This window comes from Argiope bruennichi, chromosome 4 (genome assembly GCF_947563725.1).
Source record: "Argiope bruennichi chromosome 4, qqArgBrue1.1, whole genome shotgun sequence".
Lineage (NCBI taxonomy): Eukaryota > Metazoa > Arthropoda > Arachnida > Araneae > Araneidae > Argiope > Argiope bruennichi.
Genome location: NC_079154.1, coordinates 54,693,532 through 54,720,463, shown reverse-complemented (window position 1 = coordinate 54,720,463; position 26,932 = coordinate 54,693,532). Strand labels below are relative to the sequence as shown.

General features: G+C 29.2%; 1 protein-coding gene across 3 annotated transcripts in view; it reads right to left on the bottom strand.

Moving 5' to 3' along the window:
• LOC129966823 (PAS domain-containing serine/threonine-protein kinase-like) overlaps nucleotides 1–26,932 on the bottom strand; it is a 47,156-nt gene that overhangs the window by 11,502 nt on the left and 8,722 nt on the right. The window contains exons 1-9 of one of the 3 annotated variants that reach the window (XM_056081403.1): nucleotides 12,438–12,525; nucleotides 8,129–8,381; nucleotides 5,942–6,135; nucleotides 4,618–4,779; nucleotides 4,268–4,408; nucleotides 3,201–3,332; nucleotides 2,657–2,765; nucleotides 2,430–2,569; nucleotides 1,145–1,305 (exon numbers count right to left, since the gene is read on the bottom strand). In XM_056081403.1, coding sequence (XP_055937378.1) covers nucleotides 1,145–1,305; nucleotides 2,430–2,569; nucleotides 2,657–2,765; nucleotides 3,201–3,332; nucleotides 4,268–4,408; nucleotides 4,618–4,779; nucleotides 5,942–6,135; nucleotides 8,129–8,168 — 1,079 coding nt within the window. In that variant the 5' untranslated portion in view covers nucleotides 8,169–8,381; nucleotides 12,438–12,525. Of the gene's footprint in view, nucleotides 1–1,144; nucleotides 1,306–2,429; nucleotides 2,570–2,656; nucleotides 2,766–3,200; nucleotides 3,333–4,267; nucleotides 4,409–4,617; nucleotides 4,780–5,941; nucleotides 6,136–8,128; nucleotides 8,382–9,449; nucleotides 9,713–12,437; nucleotides 12,526–26,932 lie in introns of those variants that run through there. The other 2 variants (XM_056081402.1, XM_056081401.1) reach the window with 2 other exon arrangements.

Here is a 26,932-nt window from a genome sequence, read left to right as displayed (position 1 = left end):
TAGATAGTCAAAGTTGGAACATGGTGATGTAATATCTATAATGATCAAATGAGTGATTGGAAGATAAATTAGAAATCTGCAAACTTTCTAATCTCAATGTGGAGTTGCTCCATCTTACTGACTAACGTAATCCCCAGAATCCGTATCAAGTTGAGGTATCAAACATTGCTGAAGCAAGTCAAGTAAGCATTTATTGAAATGTTTTACTTAATGAAAAAAATAATACATTTCTAAGTTTACTATGTTTACAATTTTTACTTATATTACAAATGAACCAGCTTCCGATTCACTGTGTTTGCACCACAATAGATTAACTCCACTTTGCATTTCTCATCTTTAAATCATTAAGATATTTTGAAGTAATCTATGCCAAATTATAAGCAGTTGCATAATAGCAATAAATGAACAAAAATATAATAGCTGATTATTTATCAGATAATTCAGACTAGAACAAAGTCCAATAATAAACTCTTTTATAAATTATTTTTAAATTCGAACAATAAAAATTTAGTAAAATCATAAGAAGTAATACTGTGAGCAAGATCTGTAAAATAGTCATCGATTAGCACTATTCTTAGAGAGATGAACAAATGAAAGTGTGTTGTCAAAGAGTCAGCAAGAGCAGCAGAAAACTTCTCAAAAAAAGAAACAAAAAAATGAAAGCTTTTTAATATATAAGAAAGATTTTTGGTAAACAATCCGATATTGCACATACAACCCCTTCTGCGCATGATAGAATGAATTTCTGTTCTTTACATTTCTGCATTTACTTTTTTTGTACATTTTCAAAATAAATAACAATAATATAATAACTTTTAAAAAGAATACAACGCTAAGAACTTTGCTCATAATGGAAAGTAAGCAAGAGATATCTATCAATACCTTGAATATAGTAAAGAATACAATTTTTATAAAAATACACATAATTCTATTACCGTAAATAAAAATCATTTTTAAACAGATCAGATTTACTCACTCGTCATCCACCATAAATAAATAAATTTTATATAGTACACTTCTTAATAGTTTGGATTAAGGTTTGCAATATTTATCTAAAAATTATTGAAATTTATTAATATAAAAATAATACAAATCTAAGACAAATCTGTGTCCCCAGAAATGAACAAATATCAAGAATACAAACCTAGGAATATCTAATCCAATGGAATCTGCAGTAGTTCGCCCATCAGATGTACCATATTTAGCATTCGAATCATCATCTTCATCAAACATTGGTAAAGCCATTGAATCTGTGTCAAGATACTCATAGTCATCGTAGAATGATGGGATTAAAAATGAGATATTCTAGAACAAAAGAATTTTCATCAACAAACAGGAAAAAAGTTCACCATTAATAGGATTTGAGATTGAACTACTTTTAATAACCAATAGTAAAAACATTTGTTTTATTCCATTTCAGTTAAATCTTTTATGTGTAGCTTCATCTCAATAGTTGCCAACATTTTTTAATCATTAACCTCAACAGTCATTCAGATAATATTAATAAGCCCTTTAGAGGTGGGAATACACTAGAGCATTGTTTATTGAAAAAATTGCTAATATTTTAAAAATGGCCTTCCTATTATGAGTTACCAGGAAAAGAAAACTCTACACAAAGGCCCTATGAAAATATATACCATGATGAAGGAGGCTGTATTTGTGAATGAAAGGTTTCATTCACACTATATTCAATGAGTTTAAGTATTGACAATGGATATTTGTAGCAAAGGACACTAAAATCAGATGTTGTAATAAATCTATTATGCCACAAAATCTAGATCATTCATTTCAGTGTATATTCACCATTCACACTGAAAAATTTATTTGCAAACACACTTATTCATATGTGAATCAGAAAAGATATTTATTAATATTTCAGAAGGGACAAATAAAGACCACATGTTAACTTGCTTTTTAAAATTATGCTTTCATTTTGCATGCTTGTTTCATTTTCCTTGATTTTAACCTCAAATGCTCCTTTACATTTCCTTTCAAATTCACATATGATCAAAATTATTCTGATACACAACACCAGCACAATTCTGAATCGCTTAATAATTTTCCCTATCTTTCTTTCTTTAAGCCCTGAGTACAAATTATATTAGTTTAAACACTATCTTTCAGTAAAGAAATTGTTAATTAATAGAATAGCAATTTTATAATATGTTATCAATATAAAATAGGCCATGCATATACACAAATATAAAAACAAAACAAATATGAAATTTAATTAAGAGTGTCATTTAAGAAAACAATAAAAATATTAGATAAAAAAAATAATTATTTATCTCTTTTTAAGGGAAAGACCCTAAACTTAATAAGAGGAGTACAACAACCTTTTAAAATTTCACTTCTACATAAAAAAGATTATCAGAGAATATTTCAAAACATTGAAATGCTTCCAAATATCAGGGGGAAAAAAAGCATACCTTTCCAACTAGCTCAGTTTGTGAATATCCAAAGAAAAGAAGAGAGAAATTTGTGTTGCAACTATGGATAGTTCCATCAGGTGATAAAGTGATGAGGCCACTGATATTACTGAATACCCAAACAATGCCTTCGTAAGCATCTAGAATACACACAAACATTAAAAAAACCTTGTATAGAGATAGCATTAAAAAAAAAAAGAGGGGGGGGATGAAAATTTTTATAGCACCTGTTTCTGGATTTACAGTTTCTTTAGTAAAAATTGGACCAATTTGTATACTGAGTGGAAAAATGAATCCATCTTGGGTTCGACCAGTCACACACTGTTTATTACTTATCTGAAAACATTAAAAGCAATTTTAATAAAGGAATCAACAAAATTAATATAATTTACAGTAGATAGATAATGATTTTTTAAAGTTGAAAAAGTTATTAAAATTGTAGTTAAAACCTAAACTAATGCAACATATAATAATATTCACAATGAACCAACTCAAAAAAAAAATAACTTAATAAGCATTTTTTATTTAATTAAATATTATTATTCAATGAAAATAAAAGTAAAAAAAAAAAGTATAATTTTAGATGCTTCTAAGTACTTGAATAAATTCTATGTTCTACAGTTGGACATCATAATGATAAGAAGCTAGTACTTATTACAATTGCACTTAAAAAAAGGCTATAAATTGTTAGAAATTACATCTTAATTTCAAAAATAAATACAGAGATAATAAATAAAAATTCACTATAATACCAAGTCTAAAGATACTTACTTCCTGACTTTTATTTTCTGAATTAAATTCCACATTAGGCATCAAGTCTACTATGTGTAAACCAAGCACTTCATGAATTGCAGAGTAACCAAATACAGAAACAAACCTTTGATCACAATAAAAAATTCTTCCCTATAAAAAAATTTAGAAAGGCTGAGCAATTTTAAGAATAGGAAATAGTAATACAAGTAAAGAAAGTGTAATTTAAGAGGTTCACTTAAGCATTTTCTCTATATTAGCAGTTGCACACCTATTAGAATTGCAGATATGCAGTATCTCATCACTTGGAATTATTTCAAAATTTTATTTATTTTTTCCATGGTTTCTTTTTCTAAAATTTCACAAGTTTAACCACTTATGTACTTATAGCTAAATTTGGTTTAACCTAGAGTTGTTTTTCACTGTAGTTCAGTATCATTTGAAAAATTAATTAGTATAATACAAATGGCATAAATTAGGGAAAATGGTTTGAGACTACAAAGCTAAGTGGTTTATTTTTAATGAAATTGAAATTCAAGACATTCGTTCTTTATCAGTTCTTTTATTCATTTCCCCCTTTTTTTTCTAATTTTCTGAACTGTTTTCTTCATCTTCACTTTTATTTTACTTTAAAAATATAATAATCTTTATAAATATAATAATCTCTTATAAAAATATAATTTAAAAATATAATAAATATAAAATCCTATAATTTCCTGCTTATTACATATTAATTAACTATTCTCTTTATAAATTAAAAAAGGTTCTCTAGAAGAAAATATAAAATAATGAAATTTATTCGAAACTGTATTTATAATACATTTTAAAATTAGCACTTTTGAATCAATTAGAAGCAGCTGCAGTGAGGAAAAATACTAAAACTTCCTTATTTAATACTGCCAAATTCAGAAAATTTTAAAATTTGACATGGAATGTCAAATAATTTTAGAAATTTTTAAAAAATTATTTATGAAAATGTTGCCATCTTTCTTCACCAATGTATATAATAAAAAGAATAATTTGTTAACATTTTTGTGAAAAATAAATCAGAAATAATGAAACATCAAAATGTATTCTAAATATCTTACATTGTGATCAAAGTGAACTATTCCTGTTGTTCTTTCAACAGGTTCCATGACAACAAGGTAGCGATAATCTGAATCTGAAGTTATTCCTCGAGCCCATACAGAAACAGGAACTACGTGATCAGAAGCTGTAATAACGTCCATCTGTAAAACAAAATATTTTTATAACGAATAAAAGGGCATAAATTAACATGAATTAGTTTTTTTTAAGCATGCAAAGTAAAAAAATACCGAAATTAATAATACTATGACAGCATAAATTAAAACACTAACATCATAATAATTACACAGTATATTCATAAAATTAAAATAGCACAGAACAAATAAACACAAATATATAGATAGATACAAACCACTTTTCCAGCAAAAAGTACTAATTCTCCATTTGGTTTCAAATCAGCTTCAAAAAACGAAGATTGATCTTCAGGCGATTTAATAAAATCAATTAGTTTAACAGGATCATGTTCATCTCTAAGACCTAAAAGTTTATTTGCTAATTTGTTGGCTGTCAAAATCTGGAAAAAATAATTAAATAGTAGAATCAGGTAGGAATAATAGATTATTATTTATTTATCAATCAAACACTTTTCCATTTCAATAGTAAGAAAATATATTTGTGCACATATACTGACATAGCTAACATATTTAAATTTAAATTACCTTTAAAATAAGAAAAGTTTTTTCTTTCTAAACTTTTATTAAGGAGATAATTCTAGATATTAAATTATTTTAAGAGAAAGCCTATCTATGAAAACAAGTGAGCTAAGAAATAGTCCATATTTATTTAAATTTAAAGACTAGTTTAGATATTGAGAAAGTTCAAGGTTATCTTCATCTTTTATATACCATTTTGAAATCGCATGAATTATTTCTGAAAATAATTTATATTTTTATTTTCAAAAATATGCAACAAAATGATCAATCAATAAAAAGATTTATAATTAAATGCTGTGAATGGAAGTATTATAATTTCATTCATTTATTCATACTTACAAAATGAATTTAATTTTGTTAATTAGTTTAAATATTAAACATAAAACATATTAACAAAATTAAATTCTTGACTTTGAATGATTTCACAATAATTTTAAACATTATTGTATCAAAATTTTTATTCTAAATAAAATTAATACTAGGCAATAAATCCACTAAAAAAAAATAGACATATATGTTTGAATTGAATACAACTCAAACGGCTGATTTAAACATCTAACATATTCTATTATAATTGTGAAATACTGAATTTGAAATACTGTTAAAATCTCAAAATGGAATGAAATAGGCATTTTCGTAACTTGAGGGCAAAAAAATTAAAACAAAGAGTTTTGCATCGAATACCTAAATGTTAAATGAGCATAGCCAAGTATAGACCATAGCATAGTTTGTTAGAATCTAGTAAATTTTTTTCATTTCCCTAATGCATGGGGTAAAGATATAAATTATATATGGGTATCTATATAATTGATAATAATGGCTATCTATATATATGGGTAACCTAAGAATCTAATTGATGTTTAAAAACAAAAGATAAATTCCATTTATTTAGTACAAAGCTATGAAAGATCTAAGACACGATAATTAATTGCTTCAAAACAAAAACAATCCAGTAACATTCAACAGCATAAAAATAATGAAGATAAATTATAGGAACTAAAAAAGTATAGTTCTTTAACTCACTTCTGTTGTTTCTGCATCAATTGTCACAACAGCCTTAGTTGGATTCTGCATGTGAAATGAAATATTTGCTGATTTTGCTTCAACAATATCACAGAATGGCGAATTGCCATTTAAATGACGAATGTTATGTGTTTCGCTACCTCGCAATGGAGATGTTTTTAAGGGAGAATAACTAAAAGAATCTAATGAATCACCTGAAAAGTTAAATCAATGATTTTTAAAAAATGAAAGCAAACTTTTACTAATTAAGGTCATAATATCATTCACTAATTGTTAAATCAGCATTACAAAATAACACAAAATTTCCATTTAAAATGCTGAACTGTTTTTTAATGATAATATATGAAATCAAATTCAAATAGGAAAAATAATAATAATAATAATTTGGAATTATATTAACACCGTCAAACTTAAATTAACTGAATCTATTATTATCAGCTCTCTATAATAGATTGCAGTATTGGATTTTAGTGAAAAAGTTTTTTTGTAAATGTATGGTCTGCCTGACATTAATGAAATGAAAATTATAATTTATCTACATAAAATCTTTTTTTAAGAATGTTACTAGGTTATGATAAATTCTTTAATATTAATAAAGATACTGAACTTTTTTTTAAAAATAAATAATACTACATATTGATTTTGAACAAAATCAAAAGAAAGAATAGAACTTAAAAAATACAGTTCAAACTTATTGCCAATCAAACAAAAGTTTTCAATAGTCAAATACAACTGGTGAATAAAACTATCTGTCTTCTACATAACTGGTCTTTTCAATGCTATTTGCATGAATGGCATTATAAGTGTTTATTTTATTCTGTGAGCTTCAACTTCTTGAAAGATAATTACAGTCAATGGATATATACTACAGATAACCAGATAATACTGTTATAGTGAGACATCTAATTTCATAAAATAGTACTGATTCAAGTACAATAGCTTTTAAAGCATCAGCACATAGTCAAATAAAGCTTAATATGCACAAAAATATGAACATAATATAAATAAACAATTTTACAAGACTATGTTGATTTGGATCTCACATACAACAGATAACACTGTTTCAATTACTGTTGTATTTTCCTGTCATTCAAATATATACAAACAAATAGTTTCTCATTTGCTAAATAAGATGTAGTAGCATAAATAATTTCTTCCACTTCTATTATATAATACAACCCCCTTTGTAACAAGAATCAATTCAATAAGAATAATTCAGTATAGCTTCTTTCTCTCCCCATTATGCACTTATGCAATAAAAATATAATATAATAAATGATATTTCAAGCTAGACAAATGCCTTGCACAATCTTAAATAGAAAACATAGATATAAATATTTTCAAACATTGAGATCATATATTTAACTTATTGAAAAAAATAAAATCTATATACTTTTGAGCAAGAATAAATGTTTTATGCAATTTCAAAAAACTTTTAACTTTTAATCATGTTAAGCAGGTTTCATTTTATATTGATTTCCTCATAAATAAGCATAATCCAGGTTGTGGTAATGGCACTCAAGAACAAAATAGATTCTTATTTATACATATAATTAATTCAGATAGTATCATTTATGGGATGCATTTTCCTGTAAATTCTATTTGCACAAATATTGAAGATAATCAATCTGTAACTGTGGATTTTTAGAATATTCATTTCTAAACATTCTTAGATTAATTACTGTTGCATTACATTTTTTTTAATTATCAAGAAATGTGCATGGTAAGTTATGTATAAAGGAAACTATAAGTATATTCAAATATCAAAAATATTACCAAATTGAGATAAAGAGAAATAATTTATTTCATTCAAGAGTTGAAGTAAATGACCATATTTAATATTGATGAAGCATAAATAAATTTAAATATTTTTGTAAGAATTAAAATTGTCAATTAATACTAAGCAAGAATTTTAATGCCTTATATTTTAAATTTAATCAGATAATCAAATAACCCACCAAAAACTATGCCAGTAACTTATAATTATTCTAAAGAACATTTTAAAAAAATATTCAAACAAAATTATGCAAAATGTATACTATATTGATGGTAGACAATATAGTATACAATGATACAAGACACTGTGAAATGAAAAGTTGATATCTGATGCATTTAATACTTATTCTGGCAGCTATTAAACCAAATAAAAAATTCAATTGAGAAATAAAGTAAGATTTTTATTACTACCTTTGAACCTGCCAATTGAAAACTTGTGAGATTCTCCCATGTCAAATGAGGCATTCCCATTTTCTGGGTCTTTTTGAGCATTAGGAAAGGACTGGTTATGAAGAAAAGAATCCTTAGGGCCAGGTGTAAGGTGGAATTCAGAGGCTAAGTTTCGATGAAAAGTTGATGCCTCGTAAGGAGACAGATAATGGGACTTGATTTTTTTGACAGGGGTAGTTTTATCTGCTTCAAAATCACACAGCTGAAGACTGACCTAAATATTAATAAAATGTTATTAATAATTATAAAAAAACTGAATAAAAAATTATGACTTTAAAAAATTTCACAGCAAATTAGTTTGAATCAGATCAACATGATATCTATACCATTTTTGTATATAAGTAGAATTTTTATCAAATCCTGTGAATTGAAAATTTAAAATATGTTAGTAAGTTAGTTGTACATTCCAATTTTCAGAATTAAAACATTTATCAAGAAATAAAGTTATAAAATACCAGAGAAACAAACAGAAAATAATTATTGATATATTTAAAGAATTTTGAATTTTTTCAGTTCAAAAGAGAGAGAAGTATTATCTTGATTTCTGCTAACAAAATGAAAAGGTATTAAAATATGTTGAAGAAATTTTCTTTTACCTATATCTAATGAGAAATAATTGTAATGTAAAAGAAATTTCAGTGCTTTAATTAAAAGTAGGTTAATACTAAAGATATATTAGATGGAAACAGAACAATACTGTCTTTATTGATAGTAATGATAAAAACTATTTCTTAAGAAACTTTTCAACTTCTACTCAATATTTCTATTAAAGAATTGAATATATATAAGAGAAACAGTACGACACAAATTTTGATAACATGTAGCCGACGACCATAAAATAATAACATAATATTTTTAATATTAATTAGAAACAATCTAATTCCGATAATTTATAAATTAATTCAGTTTCCAATTAAATCTTAGGTTATAACAAGAAAGTCAAAATAAATAATTTGCTGACCTTCACCTACATTTAAGATTGTACTACAAGAATTTCACTGGGCAGTTAAATGAATCAATCTAATGAAACATTTTTTTTTTAATATTTTAAAACTATTATTATAATTTAAAAATCTATATAAGAAGGTACTTTCCACTAAGAGGAAAGAAGATATACTCATTCCCTCAATGAAGAAATGAGAATATCTTGAATTATTTATAAGCTGAATTACTGTCTTCACAACATCAGAAAAAACTATTCTAATAAATTGTTCTTAACAAACCAGATTAAATAATTAATTTAAATGAAAATCAAAGTTCCAAAATTGCAGCTGTTTCTCACCTAACAACCCATCTGCAATCTTTCCAAACACAAAGAGAGGTAAAATAACAGTGGAACTAGAAGGCTACATACAACAATCCATATTGCACTTCAAAATGGATTTACGAATATAGAACTCCCACGAGACGAATATTCCAAACTTAAAACAGAAGCGAGATAGATGTGATCCTATATCCAATAGGGCAACTGTACACTCGTTTATTTTGCAGGGTGAGCCAGACGTGCAGAGAAAACACGAGGTAGGAGGTACGGTATTTCGGAGAATGGCGATGAACTGGGCCTAAGAAGAATCGGATCGATTCATAAAGCCACTGCACTCAAGTCCGACAGCGTTGTGGGTGTGAGTAGGGAAAATGGCGTGATTCTTCGGAAAAGGCGGGAAAAAAGATTCTACTATTATCGGCATTCCATTGAGATAAAATATTTAAGTTATTGACACATGAAAAGCTATAATTACGAATAAATCCAAGAATGCTATTTTGGGACATTTCCCTTTAAATATGAGAAACACTTTTGAGAACTCCAAATAAAAATAGGAAATAAAGTTTAAATAGAAAACGAAACAGTAGATGCATTCAGAATAATTGTTGTCCCCGTCATAGAAAATAAGAATTTTAATATACATTTTTTTTTTATCGAAAACATTGCTCAACCGTAAACAATGTAAGTCATTTTCAGGTTAAAAATTTTTGTTTCTAAAAACACTTTACATTAAATGCATAGTTTAACATGAGATGACATTAAGTTATTATATATTCAATTATTGCAATTATTAAATATATACGAGGGCAATTCAGAAACTAACCTCCGGTTGATTGAAAAAAATACACCAAGTTAAGTAAAAATATTTTAATATATACATCTTACAACTACATCTTTGCACTATTTTTCGACATAGTCTCCATAACGATTGAGGCACTTATCGTATCTCTTCACAAGCTTTGAAATTCCTTCTGCATAAAAATCACCCGCTTGTGCCTTGAGCCAGCCTGTGACCGCATCTTTGAGCTCTTCGTCGTCATCAAACCGCTGGGACCCGAGCCATTTCTTCATACGCATGAAGAGGTGATAATCGCTTGGCGCCAGATCTGGGCTGTAAGGTGGATGGTTGAAAACGTCCCACTTGAAGGACTCAAGAAGGGCTGTTGTTCTGCGAGCAGAGTGAGGACGGGCGTTATCGTGCAAAAAAACGATACCGGAAGTCAGCATACCACGGCGTTTGTTCTGTATAGCCCGTCGTAATGTTTTTAGTGTTTCACAGTACACGTCTTGATTAATGGTCGTCCCACGTTCCATGAATTCAACCAACAACACCCCTTTGGCATCCCAAAACACCGTTGCCATCAGTTTTCTGGCAGAAAAATCTTGCCGGGCTTTTTTTGGTTTGGTAGGCGAATCTGAATGTGCCCACATCTTTGATTGTTCTTTTGTCTCAGGGTTCACGTACTTAATCCAGGTTTCGTCACCGGTCACGATTCTGTTTAACAATGGTTCTCCTTCGTCCTCATAACGTGACAGAAAGTCTAATGCAGAGGCCATTCTTTGACTTTTGTGGTGGTCGGTAAGAATTTTGGGCACCCATCGTGCACAGAACTTACGGTAACCCAATCTTGCTGTCACTATCTCGTACAAAAGAGTCTTAGAAATCTGTGGAAAATCAGTAGACAACTCCGCCATTGTGAAACGTCGATTTTCACGAACTTTTGCATCAACTGTCTGAACGAGTTCGTCAGTCACCAAGGATGGTCTACCACTCCTCTCTTCATCATGAACGTTTTCTCGTCCACTTTTAAATAAACGTACCCATTCACGGACAACTCCTTCACTCATAACTTTTGGTCCGTACACGGCACAAAGCTCACGATGAATAGCTGCTGCAGAGTATCCTTTGGCTGTAAAAAACCTTATAACAGCACGCACTTCACATTTGGCGGGATTTTCTATTGCAGCACACATTTCAAACTGCCACAAAAACTAAACTAGCGCAGGTACGATGTTCACTCGACTACGGCTTGATGCCGACTGACCTGCTGAGCGTGTGAATGCACAGATGGCGCGCTACTCCCCCCACTACCCGCACTGTGACCAATCGGAGGTTAGTTTCTGAATTGCCCTCGTATATAAACCAAAGTTAGCCCTACTACTTCGTCAAAAATATAAAACAGGGAAATAAAATGACAATGGAAGTATTTTAAATTGCAAGTTTTACAGAAAATTATTAACGCCATGAAAATGTTTAATCTTATTTCAAATCCTTAAACATTTGTAATGAAAATTAGTTAAGACAATATCTTGATTTTAAAGACTGCATAAACATTTTCCTAATTAATTTTTCATTAATAATTTATTTTATTATTTCCAAACCTTTTATCAGATGCAAAATATTTTTTAGCGAAAATGAGATAAATTTTTTTCAAAAAGTCGGCTGAACCACATTTTTATAATAATTGCTGTTTAACAAGTAACACCACAATTTATAGTTTTTCGCATCTAGAATGAATATGAAACTGAATGCACATACAATATGTGGGAAGAAAAAGATGAATATTTGTTATTGATGATTAAAAACGTGTAAGTAAAAAAAAATAATACAAATTTAATTTCCTTTTCAAAAATTTTTGCTAAAGAATTGAGAAAAATTGCATGCTTGTTAAACGACGGAATCTGGTTTCATTCTGTTTTCACAAAAACATTTTCTTTTCATAATTGTTTACTTTCTTTACCGTAACTCATTTATATTTTATTTTACAAATTTTAAATATACGTCATTTTTAATTACAATTCGGAACTGTTAATCATTCCATATTTAGAAAAATAAAAGAATAAGCCCTACTCCCTTCCTTTCAAATACACAGTCTAGAAATTATTAACAAATAAATGATATTATATTTATATATACATATAAAGGAAAATAATGAGGTAAACAAATTGTAATAAATGTAAAAATACAAGAACTAAGATCTCGTTAAAAAATCAATGAGGACGTACCTAATTGAAAGCAATCAAGAAACTTTCCTATTTTAACAAAAACTTTGCCAGTATAGAATCAATCATGTTTTTAAAAATAATGTTAAGGATAGACCTCCACTTTAAGAGCTTCTTTCATGATACCGATTTATATATATTCCAGGCCTGAATAACAATTTAATCAGCGTCGAGTTGTTACTGAAACATTCATACACTCCTTTTGATTAGATAAAAACAAGAAATTCGATACAAAGATCAAAGAAATTACAAAGTCGCGTGGAAATTACGAATGGAATTGGCCAAACATAACAATCTAGTTAAACCTCCTTATTTGGGCAGTTTTAGTCCCATTGTGCAAGATAGCTCAGCTATTTTGACAAATAATTAACGAAAATCCAACTTTGCTCCGATAAGAGGCCAATGCTTTGATAGTTAATGAACGCAGACTTTAAGAAATAACAAATATTATGTTCTTGTACACATATTTATAAAATCATTCGAAAATTCGAAATATAGTGCTTAGGATATAAATTAGATTCGAATGCTCTCAAAGTTGCACTAGATTTAATAGCACTGGATAATGCTGGTATTAATTTAAGCTCGTATGAATTATTAATAGTTTTTATCTTAACATGTCAAATGTGCTGCGTCATAATGATTTAAAAGTAAGTAAAACCTCCATTAACCCTCTGCAGCACCATTTAGTAGACGAAATCCTAGCTCAGTCTGTTAGAGATGATGCGTGCTAAATGGCACAGAATAATGCACAATATATGAGTCATGGCCTAAGAGAAATTCACTTTGAATTTTTAAACTACGCTTTTATTCCGTCCCCGGAGGCCGAATTTAGGTACAACCATCGTCCATTTCAAAGCGATACAAGAGCAGAAGAGAAAGAGTGAGAAATATTTATCCCCACTGATTATATACCGTGAAATTCTGATAAGGATTTCTTTACACGTGTCATTTTAGGTAAGGAGAATATAGGTATCTTTTAAAAGAATTCACTTTACTTGACAGATTTTTATCCCTTCGGACGGTGAGAACCGCTGATTTAAGCAATTTTTTATATTAATTAAATAAAAAAAAGGTGGAATTGAATCAGGAAATAAGAGAACATTTTAGAATTAAGTTAATATGTGCTAAATTAAGATAAAAATTAGGAAATTAATGAGGAATTTATATATCTTAATATATATAAATTACGTGTCACGTTGTTTGTCCGCGATGGACTCCTAAACTGTTTAACCGATTTTAATCAAATTTGCACACCGTGTGCAGTTTAATCTAACTTAAAAGATAGGATAGCCCTTTTTTTGAATTTTTAATTAGAATTTTAATTATTAATTAAAAACTAACTTTCCCGCCAAAAAAAAAATCTTTTCATTTTCCCCACCGCCAAATGAGTACGGCTTCATTTTTTTTTTCCCCCAATAGTCATGAGGCTAGGCTTAAGATTTTTTCGGCTGATTATTTGAAACGATTCTATTTATTTTCTTAATGTTTGATGCATTTAAAATTAAACATTGTTAATGAATCGATCTTTCAGATTCATTCTTAAGTACTTTTGAATTAAAATAAAGCAGAATAAAGGAAATTAAAAATTTTTAATCTACATAGCGTTACCCTAACTGGCGTAGAAAAACTCACGCGTTTGCGTTAAATCTCGAATCCGAATGTTCGAATTATTTATGATCCTATCCGAAAACGTTTCTCAGGAATAAGATATCATTTTACACAATTATTTTTTAATGCATACAATAAATTTGATACGTTGGAACGGATAAAGTATCACGATCTTATGTTTGAATTTTGTATTACTGTGCACGGTGGCAATTCTCAGAAATAAGATATTTTATTTGAAAATGATTAATTACAAACGTTTTAACGGATCACTGATTAATATAACATACTAAAATTCTGCTTTTTTTTTTAATTTTAAAGAAGTTTGGAAAAATACTTGGAGGTGCACACGGATAATTATTACTTTTCGTTTTGAATGAATTCCGATTCTTTATCTGACTGTTTACTAAGAAAAATGTTGTACGGCAATAACATTTGTTACCTTCATTGAATTTTCAATTAAATGATTTTATTTCTTTTGTTAAGGATATCGTAAAAAAGGTATGTGAACGAGCCAATAATAAGTTCCTCTAATCGGATAATAAAAAAAATATTAACTCATTTGCATGCTAAATGAAATTTAATCTTTTTTTTTATATAAATTATTGAAGATATGAAAATAAAAAATGGTTACAATAATCGTTTCAGTTTTTCATTTCTTTACTAATAAACTGCATGTACGTATCAAGTTATATCAGCTATCATTCACTTCAGCTACAATGCTTATCATTATTTAATAAATGTTTCTGAAACTGATTTCATTTTGTAAATGAATTTTGAATTATTGCAACAGACAAATGTATCAATGACGGAATAAATCTCATGGCAACTTCATGTGTGGAATATAGAACCGGTAAGACATTTTTAATATCGTTGATTCTTGCCAAAATACGGTCACAAACGAAAATCGCATTGGCAGTTGCATCGCCAGGCATTGCGGCTACTTTGCTAGATGGTGGGCGAACGGCACATTCAACATTCAAGTGCCTTTGGACATTCATAATAAACCAAACGCAATATGTAACATAAAAAAAGAATAGTGGAATAGCTGCAGTGTTCCGGAAGAGTTCAATCATAATTTGGGATGAGTGCACAATGGCTCACAAATATTCACTCGAAGCATTGCATAGAACTATGCAAGATTTAAACGGCAATGATAAACTTTTCGGTGGTGCTATCTTACTTTTGTCTGGTGATTTCCGTCAGACCTTACCGGTTATACTTCGCTCTACTTTCGCGGATGAGGTTATGCATGTTTAAAACAATCATTCTTATGGCGAAGTGTTGAAACACTTCGATTGGCCATAAACATGCGCGTACAATTGCAAAATGATCCATCAGCACAAATATTTTCTGAACAATTACTAGATATTGGGAACGGTAAAATAGAACTGCAACCAAATACGCAGTGCATTAAACTGCCAGACAATTTCTGCACTGTTCTTCAGGGAAAAAATGAATTGATTCAGAGTATTTTTCCGGATATACAGAGTAATTACTTGAATCATAACTGGCTCAGTGATCGGGCTATTTTGGCAGCCAAAAATGTTGATGTTGACGATATTAACTTCCAAATACAACAGTTGTTACCAGGCGATCTGATGTCTTTTAAATCAATCGATACTATTGTTGATAAAAATGATAGTGTAAATTTTCCAATTTAATTTTTAAATTCACTAGATATACCTGGAATGCCACCACATAACCTTCGATTAAAGATTGGTTCACCTATTATTCTCCTGCGTAATTTGAATCCACCTCGATTATGCAACGGTACGCGTTTGGTCATGAAAAAGATCACCGGAAATATACTTGAAGCTACCATTTTAACTGGAAAGTTTAAAGGAGAAGTGGTCCTGTTGCCACGTGTTCCGATGATACCATCAGAATCTACGATACCCTTCAAAAGGTTACAGTTTCCAATTCGTTTAGCTTTTGCCATGTCTATAAATAAGTCTCAAGGTCAAACAATGTCCATTTGTGGTTTAGATTTGGAAAATCCATATTTTTCTCATTTGCAACTATATGTTGCATGTTCACGTGTAGGAAAACCGTCAAATCTATTTGTGTTAGTTAAAGACAGGTTAACCAAAAATATTGTGAACCGATTAGTGCTAAATTAAATTGAAATTAAAAGTATTTATAAATCAAAATAATAAACATTATTGTAAAAGATTTAAAACCATCTGCCCTACCTACCTCATTTATAAGTTTCAGTTTTACGTGTTTTTTACTAAAAACTTTGTAATGTACTCATTTGTTACAAACTTGAATATAAAAAATAAAGAAATTTAATTTTTTTTGTATTGATTTTTTCTCAATATCAACGGTAGTAGAAAATCAATCATGGAGGTCCCCATGTTTTTTTACAAATGGCATCTGTGTAAAAAAGCATGGTGGTCCCCATGACTGGTCTTCTCCTACCGTTTCCCTTGAATAGTTTACTACTATGTAATATAACAAAAACCTTAGCCACAGCAACGCGTAGCCGGGTCTGCTAATATATATATAAACACACTAAAGCAATACATAAATAATAAAAGTAAATAGCATATTGTAAGCAAAAAAGAACAAACTGTAACTGACAATGAGTGTTTTCTTTAAATTGTTTACTGCATTATTAAACCAAAAGTCACAAATACGGTTATATGGATGAGTCACTCTTATTTTATTAAGCGATGCAAAACGTTGCTACAATTCTATCCACGTTTGGACAATATATACGACCCTCTCCTCACTCCATACCATTCATTTCACTCACGAAGATCAAGTTTGGCTCATCTGCACTGCCCCCCTCATGAATGTGACAAATGATACTCATGTTTGGTCCAAAATTGTTATCACAAATCAGATTTGTCAAAGTTCGACAAGCAGTTAAAGGAGTCGTTCCCTTAAACACATGAACTTTTATGCAGTTTTATATATTTAATAGAGCAATTCCAAATTTAGCATACGTTTTTTCGCTGGTATTATTATTTGAATTTGAAAGACGAGACCCTTTCTCTTTAACAGATTTCGAACTACCATTTCATATATTCTATTTTTCAATTTTAAAAACGAAACACATTGCACTTTTTTAGTTTCATACAGTTTATGGCACTCTTTTAAGAGATGGAAGGGCTTTAAAAAATCTTAATAATAAAATGATTTTTTTTTTTTTTTTAATGTACTGGGCGCAACTAGTTTTTCCCGGTTTTACAGCGTTTCACGAGTAGCAAAGCATAGGACTTCTAGAAGCAAGTAATGAGTCTGAACAAAAAATGATTTGAAATAATATATAACTTTAGGTTTAGAAATACGATTTTATTTCAAATTTATATTTATTATTTCGCTGGAAGAAACTCTGTTGATAATATATTTATACCTTAGAGAAACTGGTTAAATTGTATTTGACACACTATATAGGTACCCTAAGTGATCTTATCGGATTTAATTTTCTAAGGTTTATCCGGGTTAGAATCAATCCTCATTATAGAGAAAAGTTACAACTTTATCATGCAAATTCACAATTTTCATAATGTTGTTTCTCTGAATTTAAATAATCAGTAACTGCAAAAATGACCAAAACTCTGAAATAAGTCGAGGCACAGTGAAACGAAACCCGCAGAAAAAAATTACGATTGATAAAATTAAAATTTTTAGCAGAGAAAAAACAAAATTTAAAACATCATTCATCTAACGTATCCAAATTTATACAGTAAATGAGTTAGAAGGATTTCCAGAATCAAGCAGTTCCATACTTAGTTTTTTTACCTATTGCACACATTTGTTGTTCTAAATTTCGAAATGTAAGATTTGGAGCTTAATCTAATCGCCGTCTGATAAGGATTATAAAAGAAATTTTAAAGTCCGAAAGGAGCACATTTTTTACAAAACAAGTGATTTCGCAACTATGTATGTATTGAAGCATCTTTTAAAGATCTACAAGCTTTGTTAAAGAAAAACAATATAATGGTACATTTTAAAATATAAAATTATGTGTCTGTAACAATAAAAAACAAATCTTTTCCGAGATGACTTTGCTTTATACATATTTAACAAATACTCACTTTAAAAAGACTTGTAGAATAAAGGAACGAAAGCTTTTGATGTGTAATAAAATGTGTGGCAAACAGCCAAGAAACTTAAAAAAATCTTTGGAGTATTCTCCTGTTTATTTATTTGGATTGTTAAAAATATATATATATTTAAGAGGAGATTTATCATTAGCGTTATTTTTTAAGTCTGTGTTTCAATTTTAATCCCGTTAGTTTTTCCACCGTTAATTTTGGAAACAACAAGGGGTCATTTAACTTTCACATTGTATTCACTCTAGATTGTATTGTATTCTATATAGCTAAAACTAAAATGTAATGCTAAGTAATTAATATCTAAAATATTAGAGATAGGCATATAATTCTGATTAGAAAAATACTTTGAACAACAAAAGAATTATATTTTAAATTGCTTGAGTCAATAAATATATATTTTTTAAAAATTAAGAAATCTTACTTTTTTTTTATAGTCTTCCGATCCTATTAATCATTTAGTAAAAAAATTACGGATATTCAAAAACATATGATTAAAAAAAAAAAAAAAACTCCCATCATTTTGTGAAAAAATTGACTGTTTAATCTCAATAAGGGCAGTATACAAATTTATTTTAAGGAACAGTTTGTAAAACGTAACACAAATAATAATAGTCCTTACAGCCACCACCAGTTACGACCCAGCTTTTCCTATGGGAGGTACGTTCTATCATTACAGTGGAGCAACTCCATAACATTCAACTCCAAAGCATAAATCATTATTATATCTCCAGTGAAAATGAGAACTTGCTTATGTATGCGGCAATTTCTTATGAAATACTAATGGTGAGCTGCGGCGGCAAAAAATCTCTTATTATTTAAGATTTTTATGTAGAATAATTAATACCCTTAGGTAGGTGACTATGCTGAAAAGTTTTTTTTTTAATATTATTATTATTATTAAAATAACATTGTTAATTTCTGAGAAAACAGCTTCATAAAACTGTTTGAATTTTGTTTCTAAATTCATTTTTTGTGACATTACCTTGCTTTCATAATTGCATAATGCATATTTTAATGCTATTTTCTCAAATTCTATACTTTGGTATAATTTTCTTACGAAAAACGTCCTAAGTTAAAATCTAAAGCATATTTCTTTTTTTAAAATTGGTACACATTATTTGACAGTATGTTCCGCAGTTTTTGAACTTGAAAATAAGCAATCTCATCGTTTAGAAATATTCTAGTCTTTTCAATGTTTCACAATGCGGGAAAAAAACTGAAAGTTTTATGTTATTTATCTTTCAAATCCCAATATTTAAAGTCTGGATAGAAATGCAGCTTAATTTTTGGTTGAGGAACTATTAATTATTGAGGCAATATATATCTTAAGCTATCTGTAAAATTATGAACAAATCATTTAATAAATTAATGGACTTGACAGATCTTAATTTATATTTCTTTTTAATAATTAAAAAAAAAGCACCCTCTTTTTCCAGATTTTTTTAAAGAAAACTTTTGGCATTTGGCTGGTAAATTTGAACTTCGTAGACGATTTTAAACCTAAATATTATTTTATCAATAATTTTCACTTAACTAATACATTATTAGGCATGTTCATATATAACAGAAATTAATATTGGAATCAATAACAAATGAGAAGAATAAGAATGGGAAGTTACAGAAAATCATGTGAACAGTAACGATTTTTTTTAATACATGACTTGGCTCCTTTAAGAAGGTTCGTGCACACAAACTAAAGATCAAGTATAAGGCTACTAAAAAAAAGCTACTTCAATTTCTATCTCACTTAGAGATTTAACTCAAATCAAACACAACCAATACTGCCGGTAAACCAGCTGGCCCCCACAAACGGCTAGGAAGATAAAAGAATTCTTTAGTCATTAGGGTTTTTACGTGGCATTGACAAATTATCCAACCATTTCAGACAACACCTGATCGTTTTCTTTCCTTTGTGAATATGGCGTTTTGAGTTCTAATTTCAAAACACTCGATTTGTTTAACTAAATGCAATACAATATTGCACTTTTTTTTTTTTTTTTAAGGAAATGGTTGCTTTTCGATTTTGAATAAATAATCTGTGTCTTAATTTCTGAAAAAATTCTTCATATCAGTTTTTATAATTCAAATATGATATTCTGCTTTGTGAATTATAGCAGTTCATTTTCCCTTTGAATATCATTAATGTCCGTTAAGTGAAGGCTTTTAAAATCACCAATTTTGATAATAAAATGACAAAATATCCAAATCAAGCAATACAGTTAAAATTTTTGACTTTTCGTCCAGAATCAATTCTTCCTTTCTTGCATGCCTAATATTTTCAACATTCTACGTCAGACTTTACGTCAGGTTAATCTACTTAGAGAAATCATTTTTGGCCAGCATTTGCAATGCAAGAACAGAAAATTTCTCGTATCTTTTACAATTTCGATAAACCGTTCCAAATATTTTGTTAAATCTCTATCGTAAGTTATTGAGAAAGATTTCCTGACCAAGAAAATGTGTTTATAATTTTATTTCCCAGGAATAAATATTGCACAACGTGTACAGTCATTCAAGTTATAAATATTCCAGAATATTCGACATTTCGATATAACATCAGTCAAATAAGTAAATTCTAAATGATTATATCATAAAATTATTGCCAAGTCACACTTGCTATTCTTAAATTTTGGCTATACTACAAAAGAATTCTACTTTTAAATAATCCCATGTATTATTTCAGTTGTAAATATCCCTTTTACTTAGCTAAAAACTTAACCAACAGCACTAAATAATGTCATCTCAGAGCACTGATTTTTTTTACAAATTTATGAAACGACATACACAGTTTACATTAAAATATATTATCTACTAGTTGTCTTTGGCGACCAGCTGGTTCGTCAGAAGTAATGCTCTCTAAAATTTTAAATTCAATATTTACGTACCTTGGTCTCTTAATAGCTTCTTCAGCAAAATAATTTTAAGCTTGAAATTTCGATAGTCACATAACACATATTATCGAAGCCTTACGATATTTTGTTCATTGTACTATATATATTTCACTCTAATTTGCTGGTAGCTGCCATAATATTTAAATTTGAAAAGGTGGAACTTCAATAAAAATAGAAATGTTTTAGCTAAAACCAATTTTTTTAAATATGACTATAGAAATTCGAATCCCTTAGCACTGTAATCTAACTTACAGTACAAACTAACTAACGAAAATATTTTTTAAAAAATAATTTATACAATATTTCAAAGAATTATTCAATAATAATTTCTCTGGTGCATTTATAAAATTCAGTTTTACCTTTAAAAATATTTAAATGTGGTAAATAATATTTTATTTTATTTCAATCAATAAAAGTGCTTTTGAAAACAATTATGAAATCTAAATTTTAAACAGTCCTTTTTATCCTGTAAATCATATAAAAATTATCTTGAAAATCTAATGTTTCAATTTTCTGCGATCAAGCCCGACCGAGTTGTAAAGCTTTGAATAACATTATTTCAGGACAATCAACAATTTCATTATTTTAGACAATCAGTCTCGTGGAAAGTCCATTGGCTGATTGGCTATTTTCTTCATCGATCAATGGGGTGGTTAAAACCACTCGTTTTTATAGAAATAGAGTAGAGGCATTTAAATTTTCATAACTCAGTCAGTTTTAATTGAAAAAGTGGATTTTATTTTTTTTTAAATTTAAAATATTAGTGTCCTAAGAATATTTTATTAAACATAACTCATAGGACAGAAAACCTGTATAAAAATTTAAAATTCGTAATTCATTAAAACGAATGCAGCTATGATTCAATGCAATTATGCAGCTGAATCATTATTGATCTAAACTGCATAAAATATGATTATTTACTTAGATCATTATATTATTAAATATATTAGATATGTGCCAATTAATAGTGTTAAAAATTAAAAGTTGGTCCTTGGTGAGAGCGGATATCCTGTATATATTTAACTACGATTGCTTTAAATAAAACTGAATTATTTAATTAATAATATAACTATTTTTAAATGACACAGAAAACTTTTTCTCGAATTTATTTTTTTATAGAAAATAGTACATATCATATTTATTCTATTTCATACAAACACGTCTTGAACCTTTTAATTTTTCAGAGTTCGTTTGCACTAACTGAATATTTTATTTTCAGTTTTTGTCAATATAATGGTAACGCGCTGACAAAAATTAATTTTTCCCACGTACTCATAACGTACTCGTCCAGGTTAAATTTTATTTTCATTCTGTACTACATAAATCGTTGGAAAATATAATTAAAATATTTTTTTAAAAAAATCATTAAAAGTAGAAATTTAATTTAAAGCTTAAAACATCAGTATCATTGAAAAAAAATTTTTTTTGAACCTCAATATGATGTAAAAATCAATTTTGTGCTGTAATATTTTCGGAAGGTATAGCGGGAAAACGTCAGAATGCTGCTTATTTTTAATTAATTAAAATTCCAAGGAAATTTTTTTAAAAAAATCGCTTCGAGATGTACATTCCCAACCTCTAAGGTATATATGTGCTAAATTTGGTAGTTGTAGATCAGATGATCTAGCCTGTAGAACTGCAACACGCACACACATATTCAGCTTTATTATAAGTATAGATTTAAAATCTCATCCGGGAGAACGCGAATCTGGTCAACGAAGGCTTTAATAAATTATCACAGATGATCAGTATTTCAATGGCAAAACTCCTAGCTTCACAGTAAATGTATTCAGGGTCATTTGGAAGCAGGCCACAGGCATTTCGGGAATTTCCCCCATTTTCTTATCTCAGAAAACAGATGTCCATACTTCTGAAGCTCGATGCGCGCTCGTACTTCAGTATTGAAGTAAAAAAAAAAAAGTCGCAAGTAAGCTTTATTTCGCATTTAATAATATAATTTTTTTTTATTATTTTCACTAAATAATTTCAATTTAATCTTATATTTTTTCAGTTTAAAAACCGGAATAATCCCTAAAATTCTTAAAAATATTTTTATGAATTAAATGTTTTTAAATGTGGAGTATTAAATGTGATATTTATGTGAAAACTATTATTTTATATTTTATGTACTGCTCTTTCACAAAACTAATATTTTCTATCGCATAAATATAATTCTTTATTTCATTTTATTATTTGTTTTATTAAGGGGAAAAAAATTTCCCCGGCCAGGGAAGCCCGCCGATTCGTACCCTTTAATAAATATAAAGAATGCATACTTCTCGGATTAATAAAAATTCAAATATCATAAGTAGTGTGCTAAATTGAGAATCTAAAAACAAATGTACATTATCAGTGTACATTTACAAAACAAATGTATTTTATCAGTGTGCATTTATATAAAGGATATAAATGTACACTGATAAAATACGTTTTTCACAATACCAGACGTTTCCAGATCAACGAAAGCTACGGCAATACGAGAAAGTTCAAATTTATATTTTCGAAGAGTTGTAACGCTGAGAGGTTGTGGCTGGGATATGCTTAAATAATAATAGAAAAATTATTCAAATTTAATAATATCTATTGATAGTGCCAAGTATTTTAAATATTCAGAAAAATGGAGAATTTCAAGGTTTCTTAGTAAATTTTAAAAAGATTTTGCTCCAGTATTTTTTAATGTACCTTTTTATTGTACTATTTTTAATATACTATTAAGTAATTTTTTTAAATAAATGCAGAAAATATGCTCTTATAACTAAAATTTCTTAAAATTTACCAAAACATGCAATACTTTCACAATTTTTGTAAATTTTAAAAATTAACAACTTCAATTAATTTTAATGCCTCATAATTTCTATGATTAACAAATTGTATAAATGAAATCTTTAGGATAATAAAATATGTTTATTAAAATATTTACAATCTAGTTCACAAGTCGTCTTATTCTAAGCCTTACTTGTCGAAGTGACCTTATTATCTATTGGTTGGAAATTATCACTGACATTTCTTCACAATCCTTATATTCTCTCTAATCGGTCCATGAAATGATCGTGGGCCTATTGTTTCCCCATCCAAATGCTGAAATATAGGTTTCGAGTTGACGAATATCACCATTTTCCCATCCACTTTTATTAAGGTAGTACATCACAGCCAATGACATCCAAGTCTAACGAAAATTGTTGTTCTTTTGAGTCAGATGCAATATCATATGTAATTATCTTTGCCGAATTCAGAGTCCGGAAACACAGCTAATATAAAACCGAACCAGGTTTGATAATATACTGCTTTCCCTTCATTATTCAACGAAATTTTTTAAATCCAATTCTTTTTATAATTAAGGTATTTCTTTTAGTGTTATAATAAAATATCATGTAATTGCTCAGAGTTCTGTTGACAATTGCTTTATAAATTATTTCTACCGTGGCGCTTTTTCCTCTTATTTTTATATCTATCAGCAACTTTGGAAGTATCTATATTAGTTAAGAGACTAACGTTTTGAAACACATTCGATGTTAAAGCAGCAGTTAAGACCAGATATTTCAATTATCTAGTTAATTTAGCAATTTTAGCTTTATCCTCGTGTGCCATAATTATTTATTCTCACAATTGGCTTAAATTCATCATTTATACCCATGCTAACTGAATAATGTGTCTATCTTTCATCTAAAGAAAAGAAGCACATCTCTATCGGCTAGAATGGGTTTAAGGGATGGAAATAATAATAATAAAAAAAACTTGAAGGAATAGTTTCTTTGTTTAAATTTCAGTTTTGAAGTTCCTTGTTTCCTTTGTCACAAAGTATCAATTTTTCTAATATATGCTTCCTCTGAAGGTAGATAATCTATTCGATGGCAAAAATCTTGTTAGAATTCTGACACACAACTAATGTAAATTAGATATTCGCAAAGGTTTTTTGAGGTATTTCTACAAAAGCAATACATAGTTGCATACTTACAGATAGGCATGAAGGAATTACTTGCTTAAATTCTAAGCTTATTATTATTGAAATCTGGTTTGTTCTTGTTATGAGATTTCAGTACTTATCATAGAATATATTGGTGAGCTGTATACAGGGCGTTTTTGTTTTTTAACTGACGGTACTCAGAGACCTCTGTAGCTTCAATTATCAGCCGCAAAGCCGCCAAATTTTGTACGGGAACTGTTGAGATATGGAAAAAAGGAATCCGCGAAAAAAAAAAAAAAAATTGGTTCCAAAAGTTGCCGACAGAAGAAAATGTGTTTTACACTTTAAGAAGCTAAAAATTTGCATAAAACACGGAGAAAAATTGCAAAATCCCGATTACGTAGTCAACACCAGCGCCAGTAAAAAAGAAGCGGGGCATTGAAAATCATTTCAAGTATCAGTTGATTTGTAAAATGCGTCTCACTTTAGCAAGCGTGCATTACTTGTGAAGCTCTTTTATCTTAATCAATCCAATGCAGCGGTCGCTCTTCGCGAATTTAGAAGTCGAAACAATTTACGGAAAGGACCTCTATCAATTAATGCAGTGAAAGCAATGATTAAAAAATTTGAAAAAATAGGTTCTCTCGCAACTCGGCATGGTAGAGGACGGAAACCGGTATCGGAGGATACGATCACAGATGTTGCGACTGCAATCGATGAAAGAAATCAGACGAGCACTGCTAGTAATAGCAGCACACGTAGAGTTGCCCGACCACTGGATGCTAATGCTTCAACAGTATGGAAAGTTTTAAGAAAAATTCTTCAATTTTATCCATATAAAATTAGTCTTTTGCATGAATTAAAACCTACAGATTATAATCTTCGATTAACCTTTGCTTTGACATTTCTTGCCAGAATGAAGGTCGACGAGACTTGGCTTTGGGCAATTCTCTGGAGTGATGAGTCCATTTTTATTTGAATGGGACTGTTAACACTCAGAATTTTAGAATTTAAGCATCTGAACAACCCCATGCATTTCAAGAAATCCCACTCCAATCTCAAAACGTTTTCATACACGTACTTTTTTGAGACTATTACCCAAGCAGGACCGCAGACTTGTTCCGTAAACACTCAAAGACATCATGATATGCTGAGTAGTTTTGTTATTCCACAACTTCAGCAAAGGCAATAATTAAATAAAATTGTCTTTATGCAGGATGGACCACCATCACATATTGGTACATCCGTACAGCAACTGTTGCGCCTCAGTTTACAGAAGAAAGAGTTATTAGTCGCTGTTTTCGTGTTGCATGGCCACTTCGCTCCCCAGATTACAGAGAGTAAGGTGTACAGAAAGCAACGCTTAGTCCAAGAAAATGAAGGTCATATTGAAAAAGCTAGTCTTCCCCGGGAAAGCGATTCTACTGAATAAAAACAAAAGAACAAAGAAAACAAAGGAATACGAATAGAATCTCCGCTTTCTTCTTTTTATAAAAAATTTATAACCTTTTACAGAAATTTTTTACGAATAAAGAACATTTGTGAAAAAATTAATTCTTCGCTATTCATTTATCTGTTTACTGTAGCCTTTTTGAAATTTTATGGTGCAGTTAAACTTAAAATTTAGATCAAAAGCGCCACATTCACCCGATCGGCATCAAACTAAATTTTTTTTTCCTCGCGGATTCCTTTTTCCCATGTCGTCAGTAGTCCGCGTACAAAATTTGGTGGCTTTGCGGCTGATAGTTCGAGCTACAGAGGTCTCCCAGTGCCGTCAGTTAAAAAACACCCTGTATTTCTATAATAGGAAATTGTAAGCATTGATACCTTATCAAAAATGTTTTTAGTTTTTGTGTCACTAAATTGTGAAGCAATTGGAAAATCTCACTTTTTTGTTGATCTTCATTGGTAAATCAACCTCTGCTCAAAATACAATAGGAGTATCTTTCCACAAGTAAGTCGTTTATTTGGCCCCAAATCTCCCGGGAAGGTCAGATAAAGAACACGATAAATAGCCATGAAATTTTT